General features: G+C 40.8%; 1 protein-coding gene across 1 annotated transcript in view; it reads left to right on the forward strand.

Moving 5' to 3' along the window:
• si:dkey-103g5.4 (uncharacterized) overlaps nucleotides 1-24,404 on the forward strand; it is a gene marked incomplete at its 5' end in the record, with an annotated part of 116,225 nt that overhangs the window by 12,855 nt on the left and 78,966 nt on the right. The window contains 3 exons of the mRNA XM_062061849.1: nucleotides 3,922-4,145; nucleotides 11,988-12,149; nucleotides 13,514-13,693. Of these exons, the coding sequence (XP_061917833.1) occupies nucleotides 3,922-4,145; nucleotides 11,988-12,149; nucleotides 13,514-13,693 (566 nt within the window). The remainder of the gene's footprint in view (nucleotides 1-3,921; nucleotides 4,146-11,987; nucleotides 12,150-13,513; nucleotides 13,694-24,404) is intronic.

Consider the following 24,404-nt stretch of genomic DNA (forward strand, 5'->3'; position numbering starts at 1 on the left):
ACTTTACAATATAATACTTGCAAATGAGATGTAAGAACAAATATAAAATGTAAAATGTTAAAGAAAACATACTTTTTTACAACAATTAACATTTATTAGTACATTTGAACACACAAAGCACTGAGAAATGAGTACTGGTCGGGAATTGGTACCGTATAGATTCAACTGTGACAGGTAACCATCGCTACTCATTATTCTGTATTAAAAGATAACTTCAATTTTTTGAATTTTAATAATAATCTTGAGTGCATGACAATGTGGAAATGAATACGTTGTTCTCCTTGACATTGTGGTCAGTTATTATCAAGTATATTGCGCAACACAGCAGCAACAGAACCAATGTTGTAATAGCGGCAAGGAGCGGCGTGGCGCCGTTGGGAGAGTGGCCGTGCCAGCGACCTGAGGGTTCCTGGTTCGATCCCCACCCTCCACCAACCTCGTCACGTCCGTTGTGTCCTTGAGCAAGTCACTTCATCCTTGCTCCTGATGGGTCGTGGTTAGGGCCTTGCATGGCAGCTCCCGCCATCAGTGTGTGAATGTGTGTGTGTGAATGGGTGAATTTTGAAATAGTGTCGAAGCGCTTCGAGTACCTTGAAGGGAGAAAAGCGCTATACAAGTATAACCCATTCACCGTGTATTTACTTCACACGCAGCTACTGCCATCTTGTTGAGGTAATCAAAAATATGAATTAGCCTATATGTAACGAATGCCAGCTGTTTCAAATTTTAATTTGTATTATTTAAAAAATATATATTTTTTATTAGGGTCCGCACAGGACCTTTTCAAAAGGAATCCCAAAGGGAGTCCTTTTGCAATGGGACGAAAGGACCCTATTGAAATTGTAAGGTTTTATTATTCTTTTTCTTTATTATTATTATTCTTCCGCTCCGTTGCGCACTACTTTGACCCCCTTAACATGCTTCAAAACTCACCAAATTTTTTACACACATACAAAAAGTTTGCCAGATCAAGTTATTCAAAAACCAAACCCCAAAAAACAAATTTGCGCTCTAGCGCCCCCTAGGAAAAAACAAAACAAAACTGCCTGTAACTCCCACTAGGAAGGTCGTAGAGACATGAAACAAAAACCTGTATGTAGGTCTCCTTTAGACCTACAACTCATAATGACACATTCTCGGGCGAAAATCAACAGGAAGTTGGCAATTTCCCATTTTATACAAAAATGTACTAAAAACACTGCTTTTTACATCTTTGACCTCTAATTTGACCCCCTTAAAATACTTCAAAACTCACCAAAATTCTCACACATATCGGGACTGGTGGAAACTGCGATCTAAAAAAAAACCGAATCCCAAAACTCAAAATAGTGCTCTACATAATTTTTGGAAAAAACAGAGAAAAAACTGCTCCTCAGAGGAAAACTCTGACAAAACTGCTTGTAACTTCCGGTAGGAACGTCTTAGAGGACTCTGACAAAACTGCTTGTAACTTCCGGTAGGAACGTCTTAGAGACATGAAACAAATACCTCTATGTAGGTCTCGCCTAGACCTACATTTCATAGATTGACATCCTTCAGCAAAAATCAACAGGAAGTTTGCTATTCCTCCTTCAAAACAACATTTTTGTTACAACCGGTCACCAAACATCAAACGTTATCTCCTCTGAGCGCGTTTGTCGTTTCAGCTTCAAACTGCTACAGGAGAGAGATTGAACCCTTCTGATTAAAAGTTGACGACGGCATTTTGATACGAGCTACGGTTTTGATTTTACGAGCCTTCAAAGACCCGCAGCACTGATGCTGCTCCGGTGCCAAAAATGACAACGAAAATGCGATTACTCCTTTCTTTGTCCTCAATACACACAATACCCTATAATGACAATGTGAACTCAGACACAACTTCCTCTAACTCCCAGTACGAATATCGTAGAGACACGAAACAAAAACCTCTATGTAGGTCTCACTCAGGACTACCACTGGACAAAAGTATTGGGACACCTAGGACTAGCACCTGCCAAAAGGCGGACCCGTCCAACGCTGCTTGCAGCTTTAATTTGTATTAATATTATTACTAACATTATTATTAGTGTCATTATTATTATCATCATCATTATTTTTATTATTATAATTTTTTTTTAGTTATTATTATTTGTTATTATTTGTATTGTTGATATGCAGACGGTAAACAGAGAGCCAACTCAGCGTCTTCTCTCCAGCCACATAGCTGAGGCATATTTACTCTTCACACAAATTCTAGCGTTCTTCACATAGACATCTTCTTATAAGTAGACGCAGCATTGGCAGCTGTGACGCGAGACATTGGGCCGCCATCATGAAGGGGTGATGAGGAGCCGGCGAGCAGCCTAAACTGACAGTTGACAGGTAGAAAACAAAGATGCCAAGCTGGTGTTCAGCGTTTTCCTGCTCAAATGAGCGGCCTGTCGAAAGTAGGAATCGGGGGATTACTTTTCACAAGTAAGATTTAACATTAACGTACTATTGGTTGTATTTTGTGAAAAGAATATTACCACAGAGTTGAGAAAGAGCAAAGATCTTCAATAGTACTGAAATCGTAGCCGCTAGCAAACAAGAGCATGACCATAATAGAATTGCTTGTCAATGAAATTAATTAAATTTAAAAATGTCATACTTGAATAACAATATTCTGAATCCATTGAAACAGATTGGTGGTTTTAGCTGATATGAAGACTTTCAGGTGTTTATATATGTTTATGTTTAAGTATTTGGCAGACGCTTTTTTCCAAAGCGACATACATAAAAAATACATAAAAAACAATCACTGTAAGCATGATCATTTAAGGGAAGAATGTAATACAAAATATCAATACAAAGTGTCAAGACAGAATAACTCTCTTAGATACAGTATATAGATATCTAATGTATTCATACATTGTCTATGTAGGAAATTCACATGTATTTATAACCTAATCATATTGTTTCTTGAAGTTAAAAATAGCTGACTGTTTTTTTCCCCCTTCTTTGGGATTATATTCCCAGTTTTGATCTTGAAAATCTGGTCACTTATAGCATATAAGAATAATCTATTACTGTTAAGCAAACTATGAATAATAAAACACGCCAAAACATGTGTCCTTTATCATAGCTATACGTATGACAAAAAAAACGCGTGAAAATCAGTGGTATTCAGTGAGGTAAAATGAATAAAATGCGCTGACAGTTCATTGCTCCTGCCAAATGAATTGCACTGAGTGGAGCGGATCACCACTCCAAGATGGCGGCCCCGCGTCTCGTCAGCGCCAGTAGGCAGTAGCGCTCGATGCTGTCTATGGTTCTTCACGTATATGGCAGTGGTCCCCAACCTTTTTGTACTTGCGGACCGGTCAATGCTTGAAAATTTGTCCCACGGACCGGGTGGGGGGAATAGTAAAAAAAAAAAGTTTTTTCCTGTGTGCTTACGGACTGTATCCCTGCAGACTGTATTGATCTATATTGATATATCATGTATATAGTGTTTTTTGTGTTGATTTAATTTAATTTTTTTTTTTTTTTAATTTCTTGTGCGGCCGCGGCCCGGTGGTTGGGGACCACTGGTATATGGCGCTAACACCGCGATGACGTCCACGTTTTGCCACGTCACATCCGCTTCCGCATCAACAATACACAAATAAAATAAAACTACACCGTGAGTAAGGGGGCAATAAAAATTGAATGCTCAACATTATTATTATCATCATTATTGTTATTATTATTTATTATTATTTTTTGAACACACAAATTAAACATTTAGTAAACCTCACTCCCGACGCATCAAGCGCCACGCTGGTCAGTGGAACATTTTTTTGGTATGCTAGCAAGAGCACCGCTAATGAGGATACCCACAAATAAACATATCTCACATGCAGTAGAGACCCCATCGCTAATGATATACTGGTGTTTTTGTAGACCACGTTGTTAATGAAGATGAATCCTATCTGTCAGGTTTTTACTGCCCACAAGAGAGCATCACTCCAGTCCCTTGCCCAAAGGGAACCTACGGCCCACCTGCTGATGGCGTCTCCCCGGACAGCTGTCTAAAGTGTCCCCCGCAACATTACTGTCCTCGGCCAGGCCTCTCCGCTCCTTTGTCCTGCGGGCCTGGAGCTCGGCAGCCTTTTTCCGGCCAGGAGACATGTCTCTGTCTGGGAGAGGGGCAGAGCTTTCAGGTAAGACAATACAGTAGGGTTGCGTGATATAGACGCTATGAATGATATACCGTATTTTTACGGACTATAGAGCACACCGGGATATAAGCCGCACCCACTACATTTGAGAAGAAACAAATAGTTCCATATATTAGACGCACCGGACTATAAGCCGCAAATGTGACGGTACAACGGGAGAAGGAGACGGCAGTGAGACCATACTTGCCAACCTTGAGACCTCAGAATTAGGGAGATATTCAAAAGGCCCGCTGGGGGTCATATATATATATATATATATATATATATATATATATATATATATATATATATATATATATATATATATATATATATATATATATATATATATATATATATATATATATATATATATATATATATATAGACTTAGACTTAGACTTCCTTTTTATTGTCATTCAAATTTGAACTTTACAGCACAGATAAGAACAAAATTTCGTTACATAAGCTCATGGTAGTGCAGGGTAAAAAAGCAATAAGGTGCATATATAAATAAATAGATCACTGTACAGATAAATATATTGCACTTTTTCACATGCATCCACGTTTATGGATGTATGTTATATTGTCTTTTTTATTCCAGCGAGTTAATCCATTTTGGGGGGAGTTGAGGGGATAATTATGATGCGTTCAAGAGTCTTACGGCCTGAGGGAAGAAGCTGTTACAGAACCTGGAGGTTCTGCTTCGGAGGCTGCGGAACCTCTTTCTAGAGTCCAGCAGTGAAAACAGTGGGGGTGGGAGCAGTCTTTGCAGATTTTCTGAGCCCTGGTCAGGCAGCGGCTTTTTGCTATCTCCTGGACAGGAGTAAGAGGAGTCCTGATGATCTTTTCCACCGTCCTCACCACTCTCTGCAGAGACTTCCAGTCTGAGGCACTGCAGGCTCCAGTCCAGACAGAGATGCAGTTGGTCAGTAGGCTCTCTATAGTGCCTCTGTAGAATGTAGTAAGAATGGGGGGAGGGAGCTGTGCTCTTTTCATCCGACGCAAAAAGTGCATGCGCTGCTGAGCTCTTTTTACAAGAGCTCCGGTGTGTAGGGACCAGGTTATATTGTCAGTTATCTGCACCCCCAGGAACTTGGTGCTGCTTACTATCTCCACCGCTGTGCCGTTGATGTAGAGTGGAGCGTGGCTGGACTGGTGCTTCCTGAAGTCGACGATGATCTCCTTGGTCTTGTCGACATTCAGGACCAGGTTGTTGGTTCTGCACCAGTCAACCAGATGTTTCACCTCTTCCCTGAAGTCCATGTCGTTGTTGTCATATATATGTTGTCACATATATACATATACATATTTATACATATATATGTATATTTATATATAGAGAGAGCAATTTTCACTACCAGCAGCCACAAAATTACTTTACAAGAGAAGTGTAAATACAAAATACATACTTTATCCTTGTTTCTGCTTGTGCTTTCATCACACATCAGACCAAAGGGTTGGTTTTGGCACAGTTTGATCGCTTCCTTGTCCAATTCCGGGGCAATGGCACCTATCAAATACAAAGTAATGAAAACACAGTTTTTCTACTAACTGTGCTGTACTTGCTGCTTACTTAATTTTTTTTTTAACAATTTAATCTTAGGGCAGCACGGTGAAACAGGGGTTAGTGCATGTGCCTCACAATACGAAGGTAGTCTTGAGTTCACTCCCGGGCTCGGGATCTTTCTGTGTGGAGTTTGCATGTTCTCCCCGTGACTGCGTGGGTTCCCTCCGGGTTCTCCGGCTTCCTTCTACCACCAAAGACATGCACCTGGGGATAGGTTGATTGGCAACACTAAATTGGCCCTAGTGTGTGAATGTGAGTGTGAATGTTGTCTGGCTATCTGTGTTGGACCTGTGATGAGGAGGCGACTTGTCCAGGGTGTACCCCGCCTTCCGCCCGAATGCAGCTGAGATAGGCTCCAGCGCCCCCCGCAAACCCGAAAGGGACAAGCGGTAGAAAATGGATGGATGGATGAATTTAATCTTAAAATACGGGACGACTCCGTATTATAAGGGACGGGTGGCAACCCTATAAACTCACCTTTCAGTATTTGAGTTGCCTTTGTTCTGCCATTTGCGTACTTCACGGATTTGTTGAAAACATCTGTAAATGAGAACGGGATGTTGCTTGTAGCTATCAGCATAGCCATCTTTGTCTCGGCATAAGTTACACCCTCGGATCTCCATTCAGCAAGGTGGCCCATAATACTAGGCTGTGACCGGTGCTGCGTTGCCGCAGTCTTGTGCTTCTATGACCGTTCACGAGTGACTATTTTGGCTTCCTGTGCACTTAAGATGCGACTTTAAGGTTTTACTACTTACGTATAAAATACTACACGGTTTAGCTCCAGCCTATCTCGCCGATTGTATTGTACCATATGTCCCGACAAAAAATCTGCGTTCAAAGAACTCCGGCTTATTAGTGATTCCCAGAGCCAAAAAAAAGTCTGCGGGCTATAGAGCGTTTTCTATTCGGGCTCCAATACTCTGGAATGCCCTCCTGGTAACAGTTAGAGATGCTACCTCAGTAGAAGCATTTAAGTCCCATCTTAAAACTCATTTGTATAATCTAGCCTTTAAATAGACCCCCCTTTTTTAGACCAGTTGATCTGCCGTTTCTTTTCTTCTCTCCTCTTCTCCCCTGTCCCTTGTGAGGGGGAGTTGCATAGGTCCGGTGGCCATGGATGAAGTGCTGGCTGTCCAGAGTCGGGACCCCGGGTGGACCACTAGCCTGTGCATCGGTTGGGGACATCTCTGCGCTGCTGACCTGTCTCCGCTCGGGATGGTTTCCTGTTGGCCCCGCTGTGGACTGGACTCCCATTGATGTGTTGGATCCACTGTGGACTGGACTTTCACAATATTATGTCAGACCCACTCGACATCCATTGCTTTCGGTCTCCCCTAGAGGGGGGGGGTTACCCACATATGCGGTCCTCTCCAAGGTTTCTCATAGTCATTCACCGACGTCCCACTGGGGTGAGTTTTTCCTTGCCCGTATGTGGGCTCTGTACCGAGGATGTCGTTGTGGCTTGTTACAGCCCTTTGAGACACTTGTGATTTAAGGCTATATAAATAAACATTGATTGATTGATTGATTGACTATATCCGGTTAGGCCACCGTCTTCAATGAAGAAGTCTGATCTACAAAATTTGCAGGCAGCGTACCCTTTCCCCTTCGAGCTGTCCTGGATGAACTGAAATTCTTTTTTCCAATCATTTTGGAACTTGCAAGCGTACTTCTTCTTCTTGCTCGTCGTCGCCATGTCTCTTCTTCTGCTCCGTCTTCTGTTCTGATTGCCGTGCTTGACTTCGAGGTGTGACCGTTATTATTGTCCGGCCGGAAACGGCGCCCAGTGAAGGATGGTGTAACAATATTGTTGTCCGGGTGGAAATCGGGAGAAATTGGTGAGAATGGTGGCCCCGGGAGATTTTCGGGAGGGGCACTGAAATTCGGGACTCTCCCGGGAAAATCGGGAGGGTTGGCAAGTATGAGTGAGACAGTGACGTCGTTCGCTGTCAGCGTATTTATCAACAGCTGGAAATGTAAGTGAGGTGTGTGCGTAATCCAAATAGATGAAGTGTGACTATGTGTGGCAATTATATGTGAGTGTTTACCAGCGGATGTTGAAGGCGCGTGTTGGAATCGAGGCGGAAGTCCAAAGAGGGAAAGGCAGGCTCGGAAGTCCAAAGACAGGCGGAAGGTCAAGGGCTGGAGGTCGAAATCCGGGGATCCGGGAAGACGAGACACACAGCTCGACAATGAGGAAGGACGACGGGAAGCTAGAGAACGAAACAACACGGGACACAATGAACACGACCGGGAGGGAACACAGAGAGAGGATATGCACATGCGAGAAGGCTGGAGACGTAATAGGTTTACTGTACGAGTAGCTACGTTCTGGCACTGGATCTCAGGACGCGCTGGCTTCTGAAGGCAGGATCACTCATCACGGGCAGGTGTGTTGATTGCTGAGTCATTGCAGCCGCGCGGAGGCGCGACCGCAACCGAGGGGGAACGCCCGTGGGCGTGGCCCGTGGTGCGCTCAGCAGATATATATACAGTATCAGTTATTTACACATACATATTTTGTAAATGTTTATTTACTTAACTGTCGGTGTCTGTAACACGGCAGTAAAACGGCTGATTAAACACAACAGAAGTCATGGTCATGGACACACTAACTGCAGACACTAGCTCTCTAATCAGCCAAACTGACTCAATAACTACATGGTGAGTCTTGGGGAATTCACTAAGGAATTTGTGAAACTGAAACAATATAAAAAGAATGCCACTGTAAGTTAATAATACTAAAGGTGTTAGCATATTAGCTAATGCTGACGACGCTAGCTTGCTTACATTACGATACAACACTTCTACATCACACATGGCACAGTTTGGCAAGTATGGATTGTTTTAGTCAAATTGTGAAACCTACAAACGTTGCTTGGAGCGATGAATAAAGCATCCCGTCGAGCAGAAACGCTACGGACGGTTTTACTTTCAGTTTAAGGCAAAACAGGAAGTACATTTTCAACTCGCAGCACCTGCAGTGAGGGGACAACTCGTCCACTTGATGGCGCCATAGTACACCGTAACAGACCATTTCAGTCCTCTGCTTGGGCCTAATGAAAACTATTGAACACAAATAATTATGGCAATTAGCGAAAAAATAAAATAAAATCATAAATTAGCCGCACCGCTTTATAAGCCGCAGGGTTCAAAGTGTAGGAAAAAAAATAGCAGAATACTATGTTTATATCGTGGTAATATGTTGATGACACATTCTAGCTGTGTCCCGCAAATTTGACAGCAACAAGAATCCTCAATGCAATGTCGGGTCTCATCGCTTGCAAGCTAGCGGCTAATGTCCCTCCATAGTGCAGCTTCTAATACACTCACGGTCTCCTCCATTGCGGCTAACAAGCTGCGTTTCTTACAAGTACCATCATCACTGGAGGACTACAGGACAAGAATGAGCTAAACCTGCTTCACTACACACCGTAGGAGGATAGCGTAGCTAACCGCTAAGCTAGAGCTCTTGAATGTAAACATGGGTGGCAGAACAATACGGATGTTGGCAGAGACGATACCAAGTAAAGTCTTAGTATAAGGTCGATAATACAATGTTTCGATCGATAGTTTTATATCTCTTTTTGTCATTTTTTTAGTTTGTAAACTCAGGAAATAAGAGCCGATATTAGCTTTTGCTTTTGTTTAGTTATATTGCACTATTGGCTGGTATATTTATCGCAATATAGATTTTACACCATATAATCCATCCCTTTCATACAGTACTCATATTTACACACTTCTTATTATCATTGGAGTGTGTTTGGGTGGAACAATGTACAGGCAGAACTCTTCACCACTTGAAGACACGGAAAGAGATCCCGTTTCCAGACAACAGGCTCTGGTTTCCTTTCTTCAAAGATTGTCTACGCATGGCTGCACAATGCAGTATCATATTCTATTTGCCTCAACAATGCTGAATGGGTGACTGAATGAAAATACCAAAAAAATTATGAAAAATCACAATTTGACTTACAATGCTGCTACTCTCCTTGCAGTTAGTTATATATGTGTATGAAATATTCAATGTGACGTTAAACTGTTAAATCTAATTAAATAATGCATTAAAAAAAATACATTTAGAAATTAAATAAAATATATTACAATTAAATACAATAAAATACAATAAAATTAAATACAATTAAATAAAATGTAATTAAATTGCGAGGCTATTATTTTTCTTTGCTGAAATACGTAAGTATTGGACTTTAGGATGATCAAAAATAAGCAATGAAGATGACGATCATAGCAATTACTAAGCATCCTGTTACGCCTGGGTCGCATTTTACTACGCGGATCGTTCTCCCAAGATGCAGCAGGAACTCCGGAGGCAGGGTGCAGGTAAGACGATGATTTATTGTCATAAATCATTCAAAAATACCAACATACAAACAATCGTTTCGATAGCACGGGGAGCTAAGGCGAAACTTAGCACAGGAATCAAAAGATAAACAGGCATAGGCACCAGAAGCAAGATATACACCAGGGGTCACCAACCTTTTTGAAACCAAGAGCTACTTCTTGGGTACTGATTAATGCGAAGGGCTACCAGTTTGATACACACTTAAATAAATTGCCAGAAATAGCCAATTTGCTCAATTTACCTTGAACTCTATGTTATTATTAACAATTAATGATATTTACACTTAATTGAACGGTTTAAAAGAGGAGAAAACACGAAAAAAATTACAATTACATTTTGAAACATAGTTTATCTTCAATTTCGACTCTTTAAAATTCAAAATTCAACCGAAAAAAAGAAGAGAAAAACTAGCTAATTCGAATCTTTTTGGAAAAATGTAAAAAATAATTTATGGAACATCATTAGTAATTTTTCCTGATTAAAATAATTTTAGAATTTTGATGACATGTTTTAAATAGGTTAAAATCCAATCTACACTTTGTTAGAATATATAACAAATTGGACCAAGCTATATTTCTAACAAAGACCAATCATTATTTCTTCTAGATTTTCCAGAACAAAAATTTTAAAAGAAATTCAAAAGACTTTGAAATAAGATTTAAATTTGATTCTACAGATTTTCTAGATTTGCCAGAATAATTTTTTTGAATTTTAATCATAATAAGTTTGAAGAAATATTTCACAAATATTCCTCGTCGAAAAAACAGAAGCTAAAATTAAGAATTAAATTAAAATGTATTTATTATTCTTTACAATATAAATTTTTTTTTTACTTGAACATTGATTTAGATTGTCAGGAAAGAAGAGGAAGGAATTTAAAAGGTAAAAAAGGTATATGTGTTTAAAAATCCTAAAATCATTTTTAAGGTTGTATTTTTTCTCTAAAATTGTCTTTCTGAAAGTTATAAGAAGCAAAGTAAAAAAAATAATGAATTTATTTAAACAAGTGAAGACCAAGTCTTTAAAATATTTTCTTGGATTTTCAAATTCTATTTGAGTTTTGTCTCTCTTAGAATTAAAAATGTCGAGCAAAGCGAGACCAGCTTGCTAGTAAATAAATAAAATTAAAAAAATAGAGGCAGCTCCCTGGTAAGTGCTGCTATTTGAGCTATTTTTAGAACAGGCCAGCGGGCTACTCATCTGGTCCTTACGGGCTACCTGGTGCCCGCGGGCACTGCGTTGGTGACCCCTGATATACACCAACGTAACTTGTTGCTTACAGCAAACAAGACAACCAGACCGAGTGTGGCGAAAGGCAGGAACAAATAGCTCTCTGATTAGGCAGGTGAAAATAATCAGCACCCATGACAACCAAGAAACACAAACCCAGGGGTGCTGAAACAGAACTAAGGGAGTCCTAAACTAAAACAAAACATGATCCGCGCAACGGATTGTCACACATCCAGTCGGATCGCTTGTATTTCAACCCCTAATTTTACTCCCAATCAATAGGGGGCATAATTTCATGTTATACAGCAATTGTTATTATATGATGTTGTTGGTGCAGCCCTTTCGTCCCGCCCTGGGCTTGAACCTGCGTTCAACCCAATGCACAGCGCAAACTCTAAAGACGTCAGGAAGTTGCACTAACCATCCATCCATTATCCCTCTCGGGGTTGAGTGGGGGCTGGAGCCTATCCTAGCTAAACGCAGGCGGAAGGCAGGTTACACCCTGGACAAGTCGCCACCTCAGCGCAGGGCCAACACAGATAGACAAACAACATTCACACTCTTGAAGCAATTTTTTGGTGTATCCAATCAGCCTATCCCCAGGTGCATGAGTGTCCGTAACCATGACATAACACAACACAAGTTATATAACACAACCCTGTTGACTTTTCTGCAGAGCAGCGACGGGCAGTGCCAGTGTACCCTCGACTATCAACCTGGCAACCATGAAGGTGTGTGCGTACACAAAGTGTACAGCATCTGCAGGGACGGAAAAACACGCACGCAACACGGAGATTGTCTGGACCGACAGGAGTGGTCACTTCATTGCCGGCAGCAGGTTGTGCAACAAAAAGAACAACACACTTTAGTATACAAAACTAGTGGAACAAAGGTTGTCGAAGGAATATTGGTGTTCCCCTTTGACAGGAAACACATCCTGCAGATGTGTTTGCATTCATGACAAAACATATTTGCCCTCGCTTCTGTTTACCCCTCGCTGTCGTGCGGTCTATGCACCTTTAATATTTAACAGCGTTCTTGTCGCTGCTCCACATCTGTGTCATTGTCACCCACATGGTAACCCTTCACCTCGTTACCCAGTGAACCAATCGAAATCAGTGGTTCTCAAACTTTTTTCCACCAAGAACTACCTCAGAAAAATCTTGGCTCTCCAACTACCACCATAATGACCGACATTAAAATACAGTAGCGTAGAAGGTCCAAGTATTCATTAAAAACACAGCAGAGGTTTTATTTAACAAGTATATTTAATATGTTTGGCCACTGATAGGGCTGTGGATCTTTGGGTGTCCCACGATTCGATTCAATATCGATTCTTGGGGTCACAATTCGATTCAAAATCGATTTTTTTTCAATTCAACACGATTCTCGATTCAAAAACGATATTTTCCCGATTCAAAAGGATTCTCTATTCATTCAATACATAGGATTTCAGCAGGATCTACCCCAGTCTGCTGACATGCAAGCAGAGTAGTAGATTTTTGTAAAAAGCTTTTATAGTTGTAATGGACAATGTTTTATCAACTGATTGCAATAATGTAAATTTGTTTTAACTATTAAATGAACCAAAAATATGACTTATTTTATCTTTGTGAAAATATTGGACACAGTGTGTTGTCAAGCTTATGAGATGCGATGCAAGTGTAAGCCACTGTGACACTATTGTTCATTTATTTTTATTTTTATAAATGTCTAATGATAATGTCAATGAGGGATTTTTAATCACTGCTTTGTTGAAATTGTAACTAATATTGATACTGTTGTTGATAATATTCATTTTTGTTTCACTACTTTTGGTTTGTTCTGTGTCGTGTTTGTGTCTCCTCTCAATTGCTATGTTTATTACAGTTGTGAGTGTTGCTGGGTCGGGTTTGGTTTTGGAATTGGATTGCATTGTTATGGTATTTCTGTGTATTGTTTTGTTGGATTGATTAATAAAAAAAAATAAAAAAAATAATAAATACATAAATAAATAAAAAAATCGATTTTTTAAAAATGAGAATCGATTCTGAATCGCACAACGTGAGAATCGCGATTCGAATTCGGATCGATTTTTTCCCACACCCCTAGCCACGAACATTATACACAATTTGAATAGTAACATTGTGTTTGAATATAGGAAAAGTACAACACTGTACTTTAATCCAGTCAATCACTGATCTAAATGATATCTTCCTGCAGGTGTGTCCATCTGCAGAGGACTATGAGGGCTACGACGGCGAGCTGGGTCTGTGTGTGTGCACCGAGCCTCCTGGGAGAGCTGCGTGTGGGGGCCTGTGCAGGAGCAGGCCCACAACTGCGTTAAGGCTTCGGTGCAGATCCAGAGGTGAACTGGAGCTGATACTGGGCTCTGGCACTCTGGTGAGCAAAAGACAGTTTTGTGTTTTTTATGTTTATATAAAAGTTTAGATACTAGAATAATTTTTGTATACATTTTGAATGGAAATTTGAAATGTACTGGCCAGAGGCGAGCAAACAAGTAGGAGGCCCAATTTAAAATTTACAAAGGAATCATCTCCATCCAATTATATGAGTTATATCCATGGAGCCTATCATGACTGATGTTCTTTAATTTGTTCAACTTCCACTCAAGTTGACTTGTTTGACTTACTCAATGCTCGGCAAGCAACCCTATAACTAAAGTTTAATAATGGAGGAACCTCCAAAATTGATACATAATGTTCTGTAACGTGGGTTGACGTCCATTTTTTAAAAAACAAAATACAAATAAAAAGCACATACAAAATGATATAAAGTTAATTACTCCATCGCAAGCCCCTAATGTCACCTGGACAGGCAATGTTTTAATTTACATTTAATTATTTAGGAGAATATAAATAAAGTAAAACCACTCAACTTTTAAAAAAGAGGCCACATTGAAGGGGAACTGAGCTTTTTGGGGGGATTTTTGGCTATCATTCAAATTGAGACAATAACACACAAAGTCAAAGTCAAGGTTTCTTTAATGGTACTGTCACGCCAATTTTCTTCCCATCACAAAAACCTTCCTAACCCCATTTACTGTCACCACTGGGTCTATGGCGTGGTTTGTTCTCCCAGAAGGCAAAGGAAAATTGGCGCGGGCAAGGCGTGGATTTAAATACATGTTTATTTAACAATAAAAAAGGAATAAACAAAAGGCGCTCACAGTGGAGGTAGAAAACTTGACTATACAAAACAAAAGACTTGCATGAGGGCGGAAATACAAAACTTGGGTAGAAACACAAAACTTGCACAAAGGCAGAAACTATGAACAATAAAACAAAAACACTAACTGTGGCATAAATGAACAAAACTTACTTGGGAAAGAACTGTGACATGACATGAAGTGGAGGGATAAAAAAGTGCGAGGACGCCAGAACGAACAACAGAAACAGACAGATTTAAATAGTGACGTGATCAGTGAAAACAGGTGCGTGACAAGACAGGTGAACAGGTGCGTGACATGACAGGTGAAAACTAATGGGTGACCATGGAAACCAAACCAAACAAGGAAGTGCAACCAGGAACTAAAAAGAGCCCAAAACCCAAGCAAAACAAAAACATGATTAACACAGACATGACAGAGCCCCCCCCTTACGGACAGATCCCAGATGTCCCAACACAAAAAAATGAACGAGAGTCATGGGGGGGCGGGAGGGGGACATGGCGGTGGGTCGCCAGGCCAAGTGGCCCCGAATCCACCGAGGCATAGTCATGTGGCGGCGGCGAGTGGAACGCCGCCACCACCGGCGAGGTGGGCGACCCGGGAAGGGCCACATGCGTGGCCGACGAAGAGGTGGGCGCACTTGGCGTGGCGGACGACCAGGCAGTGGCCACCTTCGTGGCAGACGAGGAGGCAGGCGCGTCGTCATCATGGCAGGCGGCGAAGCTTGGCGTGGCGCGTCAGGCGGCGAAGCTTGGCGTGGCGCGTCAGGCGGCGAAGCTTGGCGTGGCGGGTAAGGCGGCGAAGCTTGGCGTGGCGGGTAAGGCGGCGAAGCTTGGCGTGGCGGGTAAGGCGGCGAAGCTTGGCGTGGCGGGTCTTGGTCTTGGCGAGGGTCTTGGTCTTGGCGGGGGTCTTGGTCTTGGCGGGGGTCTTGGTCTTGGCGGGGGTCTTGGTCTTGGCGGGGGTCTTGGCGAGGGTCTGGGCGAGGGTCTGGGTCTTGGTCTTGGCGTTGGCATGGTTGGTCTTGGTCTTGGCGTGGTTGGTCTTGGTCTTGGACTTGGCGTGGTTGGTCTTGGTCTTAGACTTGGCGTGGTTGGTCTTGGTCTTGGACTTGGCGTGGTTGGTCTTGGTCTTGGACTTGGCGTGGTTGGTCTTGGCGTGGTTGGTCTTGGCGTGGTTGGTCTTGGCGTGGCGGTGCTTGGACTTGGTCTTGGCGTGGCGGTGCTTGGACTTGGTCTTGGCGTGGCGGTGCTTGGTTTTGTCGTGGAGCTGCGACTGGCGGCACTGGGCGTCGTGGAGCTGCGACTGGCGGCACTGGGCGTCGTGGAGCTGCGACTGGCGGCACTGGGCGTCGTGGAGCTGCGACTGGCGGCACTGGGCGTCGCAAAGCTGTGACTGGCGGCGCTTGGCGTGGAGCAGGTACTGGCGGCGCTTGGCGTGGAGCAGGTACTGGCGGCGCTTGGCGTGGAGCAGGTACTGGCGGCGCTTGGCGTGGAGCAGGTACTGGTGGCGCTTGGCGTGTAGCAGGTACTGGTGGCACTTGGCGTGGAGCAGGTACTGGTGGCGCTTGGCGTGGTGGGGCTTGGCGTGGAGCTGGGCGTGGAGCAGGTGGATCTTGGAATGGTCGAAAAACTGGTGGTGGTGGCCGTGCTGGTGGCTGTGGTTTGGCAGGTCGAAAGACAGGTGGTGGTGGCCGAGCTGGAGGCTGTGGCTTGGCGTGACGATGCCGAGCCACCCCACCTGAACAATTCCCAGCCCTAGCCCCCCCCTCAAGGAGCGGATACCAGACGCGCGCCCTGCGGTCTGGAATCGTTTCTTTGGGTGGGTGGAGGGTGGTCAGGAGGGGGGCAGAATCCTCCCCTCCAAACTGTCCAAAAAGTCTTTCTTCTTGTACCTGGGATCTTGTGGGTGAAAAAAAAATGTGTGACTTGGGCGTGGCTTGAGTCCTGGGGGGCGGGGCATGGAATTTGGGTGGCTTGGATTGACAGGATCTGATTTCTAAAAACATGTCCTGGTAATGTCTTATCATGTTTTTAGAGTCTTTGGTTGGAGGCGGATGATCAAAAGAAAAAGAGTTCAGAAAAAAAAAATCCTGGTCTGTGATGTCATCAGGGCGAAGCCGGGCTGGCTCCTGCTTGCTTCCGCCCGGAGGGGGAGGGGCTTGTGGGAGCGGCGTGTCCTGCCGGCTCGCGGAAGTCTTCCCTCGTCCTTGGCGACGCTTCCGGGACGGGAACGACGCGCCGATCGGCACCAGCTTGCCTCCATTCCCCCACATCATCCCCCTGCGCTCCCTGGGGGAAAAGCGCAGCGTCTCGGTCTCCATGGCGCGCAGCACCTCCCACGCTGCCTCGTCAAAAGCGTCCAATTTTCTTGCGGGAGAATTTTTCTGCTGGCGTCCTACTGTCACGACTGGGTCTATGGCGTGGTTTGTTCTCCCAGAAGGCAAAGGAAAATTGGCGCGGGCAAGGCGTGGATTTAAATACATGTTTATTTAACAATAAAAAAGGAATAAACAAAAGGCGCTCACAGTGGAGGTAGAAAACTTGACTATACAAAACAAAAGACTTGCACGAGGGTGGAAATACAAAACTTGGGTAGAAACACAAAACTTGCACAAAGGCAGAAACTATGAACAATAAAACAAAAACACTAACTGTGGCATAAATGAACAAAACTTACTTGGCAAAGAACTGTGACATGACATGAAGTGGAGGGATCAAAAAGTGCGAGGACGCCAGGACGAACAACAGAAACAGACAGATTTAAATAGTGACGTGATCAGTGAAAACAGGTGCGTGACAAGACAGGTGAACAGGTGCGTGACATGACAGGTGAAAACTAATGGGTGACCATGGAAACCAAACCAAACAAGGAAGTGCAACCAGGAACTAAAAAGAGCCCAAAACCCAAGCAAAACAAAAACATGATTAACACAGACATGACATTTACTTCCGGGGTCATTTCCGCTTACGTCAGTTCCTCTTACGTCATTGACAGCGATCGATAGCACTTCGTTTGACTCTTTTTTTATAATACAGCGTTAACAAAACGTCTGAATTATCAACAATAATGTTGATTTAAAGTACAGACATTTAACATTATATATTAATTAATATTACTGAAATGTTTCAACAATAATGTTGATTTAAAGTACAGACATTTAACAGTATTATATATTAATTAATATTAGTGAAATGGTTTCAACAATAATGTTGATTTAAAGTAGTCCAGACATTTAACAGTATTATATATTAATATTTTTTGCACTTTACCACGAAGACAGAAGTTCGCAGCCTCGGCCCTAACACTCCGCTTGAAATGTTGCGAAGCCTGCTGGTGTTTGACATAAGTCCCCTGGGACAGATAAAGACGAATATCATCCAGTGACACCACCATTTTCAGGAGATTTGGATTTATCGATCGCTGGCAATGACGTGAGAGGAAATGACGTAAGTAAGAGGAAATGACGTAAGTAAGAGGAACTGACGTAAGCGGAAATGACCCCGGAAGTAAATGGGGGTTAGGAAGGTTTTTGTGATGGGAAGAAAATTGGCGTGACAGTACCCAGAGGTAAAATAGTTGTGCAGACATTTGTAATTCAGCGTCAAGACAGAGTGAAGCAAGCAAACACAAATCATATAAAACATAAAAACATTTTAAAAGTTCACAAACAATCACCAGTATACAGGCTCACTGTAGAACGATAAAATATAGTACCTAATAAACCAATAAAATCATTGTGATTAAAGTGCTATGGCATGATAAATAAATGAAAGAAAAAAAAAAAACACCATGTGATAGCCTTATTTAAGCGTGTGATGGCAGCAGGTACAAAAGTATTCTTATATCGTTTAGTCCTGCAAAGAGGAACAATGAACCGCCGACCAGAGCGAAAGAGCTGGAATTCACCGCGTAAAGGATAATGGGTGCAGTGGTGAATAATAGAGCTTGCCCTGTGCTGCAGCTGTGTGGCATACATGTCAGATAGGTTGAGTTGCGGTTCACCTATAACAGGGGTGGGCAATTAATTTTTACCAGGGGCCGCATGAGCAACCCGAGCACTGCTGGAGGGCCACATCGACAATATTTCAATTAAATTTTGCTCAATATTATTTTTGATATATACCGTAAGAGTATAGTAAGTAACAGCATTCCATGACTAATATAAATAAATTAACATTAATAATAAATGACAGTAAAATAAGCACACGTATGACTGAGGAGTCATAGTGTAACTTTGTGTGGTGTTTGAGTTGTCCGACTTTTTGTGTGGCCATAAACGCACCAGTGGTTTAGTGCTATGCGTGTTGGTGACAGATGACAAGTTGGTTTTGGCCTGGTTTGTACGGCAGAAAATGACTAGTTTTTCGAGATAGAAGTGTTTTACTCATGTTTTTGGTGTGGTTATGGCCGAATATAAACAGTTTTGCTCAATAAAGTGATCGATATAATTCCTGTCCTCGAAGCATCTCGATAGACGTTACAATAATTGAACGGTGTTCAATTGAACGGTGTTGACGAACACCGTTAGGGCCGCTTGTTGTCACTGTCACTCAAAGTTGCATTGCAAAATTACATAGAATAAATATGTTTATTTTGTTTAGAATTCAGATGGGATTTGATTTGGTGCGCGGCATATATTTGCTGCGCGCAGCAGACGCTTGAGCAGTGCGCAATTGCGCAGGCACGCACCTTAGAGGGAACGTTGCTTTGCAGTTCATGTGTTGTTGGAAACACGCCATTCTTCATCAACTTTTCTCTTTTTAGCGTCTCGGGTGTAAACCGTGCATCACTTGTCGCTGCATGTGCACCTTCACTCGCAGGTTACACACGGACACACGCCCATAAATAATACTTTTCAAAATAAAAGCAGCACAGTTGTATTGCGCGCACGACATAGATGTTTTTTCAACTTTATTTTGTAATTAATGATTGCAGCTGTTCACATTCACTCACAATCACGCACACGCATACGTCCACACGGAAGTAATACAAATAACGATTTTCAAAACAAAAGCAGCACCGTTGTATTGTACACTCGACATAGATACTTTTTAAAATGTATTTTGTAATTTATAATTGGCCTCACGCGGGCCGGACAGGGACGCACAAAGGGCCGGATGCGGCCCGCGGGCCGCATAATGCCCAGGTCTGACCTATAAGCTTATGAGCCCACTTTACGATTTGATTTAGTGCAGACTTGTTTCTCAAGGACAAACTACCAAAGTCTCTTTTTTCTGTGTGTTCTAAGTCGTACAAAACTGCTAGCCAGAGGTGGTTAACAACACTGGTAATAGGGATTTGATCTATTCTGCCATTAATGCCCACAAAAACATTTAACAACCTTCAACATTTTATATACACGCTGTGAGTGTGTTGTAGTAATATGCACATTCAGAGTATCATGTAATATTTACATTTTTGAGGGATTGTCAGGTTCAAACACCGAACTATCTGTTAAACAGGACAAGAAGCAAGGAATCAAACAGAAACAGGATTCAATTTAGCTCATGAGGAGAGCGCGTGGACCTGCGTCCTCGTACAGTGTCACCCCACGCTCTGAGGAAAAAGTTCCACACCTCCCCATTTATTTGGGTATTCCCTGATTACATAGCTGCAGCTGCTTCTAAGGGGAGGGGTCTCATAAACAGTTAAAACAAAAGATGATTGGAGCGGTGTCAGGTTTCCCCCTCTCTGCTTGTAGATTTCGGGTCCTGATAAGGCCCTTCCCGTGGTTGTCCTGATCTGAGAAACCGACACCTCTACGGCACATTCCATCGCACACAGCGGAGATTTACAAGCTGTCCGCCTTTTGCTTGATAAGATCAAAAACAGCTTTGTAAGCACCAGTGGATCGTAACCATGGCAACCGGTCTTCACGCAGGGCAACCTGAACTGCAAGCAAACAAATTGTTTGATAACTTATATACAATTATTCTGACAGGGATTTTTCCCCGGAGAATGTTGGTTGAACTCTGAATTGAACAATTTGAAGGGCATTTTTTAGACGTTACATTGTCGCATGACTGTTTTAATTTTGGTATTACGTTGTGCTTCCTGTCATGCGCTCTTGTTTTCCACGTCCTTTGGCTGAAGCGCTAATGCGGCACACCTGTGCCTTGTTAGCAATTATAAGAGTTTATTTGCCAGCATGAGGTGCATGCCACACTGTTTAGTGATCAGTCCTGACTACTTCCTGTGCTGATTCATCCTGCTGGTCTAAATAAAGGAACCATCTCACCTGCACATCGCTTGCTGCCTTTTCTGAATCTTGGGCTGACGACATCAACCACACCTGCAACAGTAGGAGCTGAAATGGCAAACAGAGTGGTACAATATCACCTACACAGTGTAGACCCCCACCAAGGCCCAGTTATCTGAATTTGGACCAATATCTAACTCAGTGGTTCTCAAACGTTTTTTGTCATCCCCCACTTTGGACAAGGGGGAGTTTTCAAGCCCCACCTGCCCCCATCGCCCCAACAGAACATTAATGCCAAGCTTAACATTTTCAAATTTATCGAACATCAAGTAACATCAAGTTTTATACATTCAAACTCAATAACATAAAATAAAATCAAGTTCAATAATAAATAAAATAACTGTGCAGCTGTGGTATAACTTGCATTAATTTCAATATCAAATAAAATAACTTGCATCAATTCAATAATAAATAAATCAAAAGTGTTATAACTTGCATCAAGTTCAATAATAAATCAAAAAAAGTGTTATAACTTGCATCAAGTTCAATAATAAATAAAAAAAGTGTTATAACTTGCATCAAGTTCAATAATAAATCAAATAAAAGTGTTATAACTTGCATCAAGTTCAATAATAAATCAAATAACTTGCATCAAGTTCAATAATAAATAAAACAAAAGTGTTATAACTTGCATCAAGTTCAATAATAAATTAAAAAAAGTGTTATAACTTGCATCAAGTTCAATAATAAAATAAAAAAAAGTGTTATAACTTGCATCAAGTTCAATAATAAATCAAATAAAAGTGTTATAACTTGCATCAAGTTCAATAATAAATCAAATAACTTGCATCAAGTTCAATAATTAATAAAACAAAAGTGTTATAACTTGCATGAAGTTCAATAATAAATAAAACAAAAGTGTTATAACTTGCATCAAGTTCAATAATAAATCAAAAAAAGTGTTATAACTTGCATCAAGTTCAATAATAAATCAAATAAAAGTGTTATAACTTGCATCAAGTTCAATAATAAATAAAACAAAAGTGTTATAACTGGCATCAAGTTCAATAATAAATCAAAAAAAGTGTTATAACTTGCATCAAGTTCAATAATAAATCAAATAAAAGGGTTATAACTTGCATCAAGTTCAATAATAAATAAAACAAAAGTGTTATAACTTGCATCAAGTTCAATAATAAATCAAAAAAAGTGTTATAACTTGCATCAAGTTCAATAATAAATCAAATAACTTGCATCAAGTTCAATAATTAATAAAACAAAAGTGTTATAACTTGCATGAAGTTCAATAATAAATAAAACAAACGTGTTATAACTTGCATCAAGTTCAATAATAAATCAAAAAAAGTGTTATAACTTGCATCAAGTTCAATAATAAATCAAATAAAAGTGTTATAACTTGCATCAAGTTCAATAATAAATAAAACAAAAGTGTTATAACTTGCATCAAGTTCAATAATAAATCAAATAAAAGTGTTATAACTTGCATCAAGTTCAATAATAAATAAAACAAAAGTGTTATAACTTGCATCAAGTTCAATAATAAATAAAAAAAAGTGTTATAACTTGCATCAAGTTCAATAATAAATCAAATAAAAGTGTTATAACTTGCATCAAGTTCAATAATAAATCAAATAACTTGCATCAAGTTCAATAATTAATAAAACAAAAGTGTTATAACTTGCATCAAGTTCAATAATAAATAAAACAAAAGTGTTATAACTTGCATCAAGTTCAATAATAAATCAAAAAAAGTGTTATAACTTGCATCAAGTTCAATAATAAATCAAATAAAAGTGTTATAACTTGCATCAAGTTCAATAATAAATAAAACAAAAGTGTTATAACTTGCATCAAGTTCAATAATAAATCAAAAAAAGTGTTATAACTTGCATCAAGTTCAATAATAAATCAAATACAAGTGTTATAACTTGCATCAAGTTCAATAATAAATCTAACAACTTGCATCAAGTTCAATAATAAATGAAAATAAAAGTGCCACTTTGCAATCTTTGCCAAAAAAAGGAGGACAGGGCAAGTGAACATGAGTTTTACAGTACTCCAGCATTAGTGGCTGCAATGAGCCTGTTTTGCACTGCACAGCTTTTCAAATCGGGGTTGCAGGCTTGACACTGCCACTGTTAAAACCTCATTGAATTCGGGGCTGAGCTGCCTTGACGCGAGTGTTTCCTGGTGAATGACACATTGTGTCCAATGCGCATTTGGCGCAACCCTCTTTATTAGAGCCTGCAGCCCGTTTCTTGACTTTGCCATGCGCGCCATCAGAGCAAAAGCCCACACAGTTTTCCCATTTAAGGTCGTGTTCTTTGAGGAAACTGTCCATTATCTTGAACAGCTCATCAGCAGTGGCTCTATTTTTTATGTATTTGCAAAACAGCAAATCCTCGCACAGTGACTCGCCATTCACAAAGCTTCCGCTTAGCCCCGCCCCCATTAGTTACTGTTGCTGTCTGTCAAACTTTCGCTCCTACCTAGAAATGTAAAGCATACAGGAAAAATAAGTAATTTACATTTATCTATATAGCGGATTTCAAAGACAGAATCACAAAGTGATTTCCAGTGTGTATAGAAAATGAAAGCAAAGTAAAAAAAAAAATCAAAGAATATAATAATAAAAAAATAAAAAAAATAAAAGTGAAATTTCCTGTCATGTCTCTATTCCCCACCAGTGGGGCGCGCCCCACACTTTGAGAAACGCTGATCTAACTGAACACCATCAGAGATTCCCACTTCTTACATGACTCGCTGAGTGCCACACTTTACTTTAAAGATTTGTAGAGAAGCCTTGTTTTAATTTTTCAACGAAGCTGGCAAGTGGACTCCTCTAGTTATTTTTCCATTCAAGATATCATGAAAACATGACATTTCATGACATTTCTGCTCTCAAAAGGGTAACATATAGACTTTTCTCACGTTTGGTGTTTATAAACAGACACTAGATATGGGCATCTACATCAACTATATGATTTGCCTGAGAAGCTGGACAGGACAAAAAAATAAAAAATAAATAAAAAAATTAAAAAAATAATAAAAAATAAATAAATAAACAGACACTAGGACAGGGCTGTCAAACTCATTTTCATGGAGGGCCACATCGCAGTTATGACTGCCCTCAGAGGGCCGCTTCTGACAATAATTAATGTAGGAATATTTATGTATAAGATTAATGTATTCGAGCGGTGGTTCTCAAACTTTTTTCACTCAGTACCACCTCAGAAAACACTTGGCTCTCCAAGTGCCACCATAATGACCAACATTAAAATACAGTAGCGTAATAGGCCCAAGTATTAATTAAAAACAAGTCAGAGGTTTTATTTAACAAGCATATTTAATATGTTTGGACAATGTACACACAGTTTGAACAGTAACACTGTGTTTGGATATAGGCGAACAAAAAACTGTACATTTAATTGATTCTTTGGTATACCACTAGATGGAGCCTGTGTACCAGAGTTTGACAATCACTGTATTGGACAATTGCCTATGCATTTGATTATTATATATTTTTTTCGTACACAGTAAATATATTTTTTAGATTTTACAGTAAAAACCTATCAGCTCATTTGCCAGATTTTTGCGGTAAATGTTACAGTGGTTTTTACAGCATTTTACTTTCATTAGAAAAAAACTAGCACTGTTTTTTAAAAACTGGCAGCTCAGTTGCCAGAATTTCACCGTAAAAAAAA

Source organism: Entelurus aequoreus, linkage group LG10, assembly GCF_033978785.1.
Source record: "Entelurus aequoreus isolate RoL-2023_Sb linkage group LG10, RoL_Eaeq_v1.1, whole genome shotgun sequence".
Classification (NCBI taxonomy): Eukaryota; Metazoa; Chordata; class Actinopteri; order Syngnathiformes; family Syngnathidae; genus Entelurus; species Entelurus aequoreus.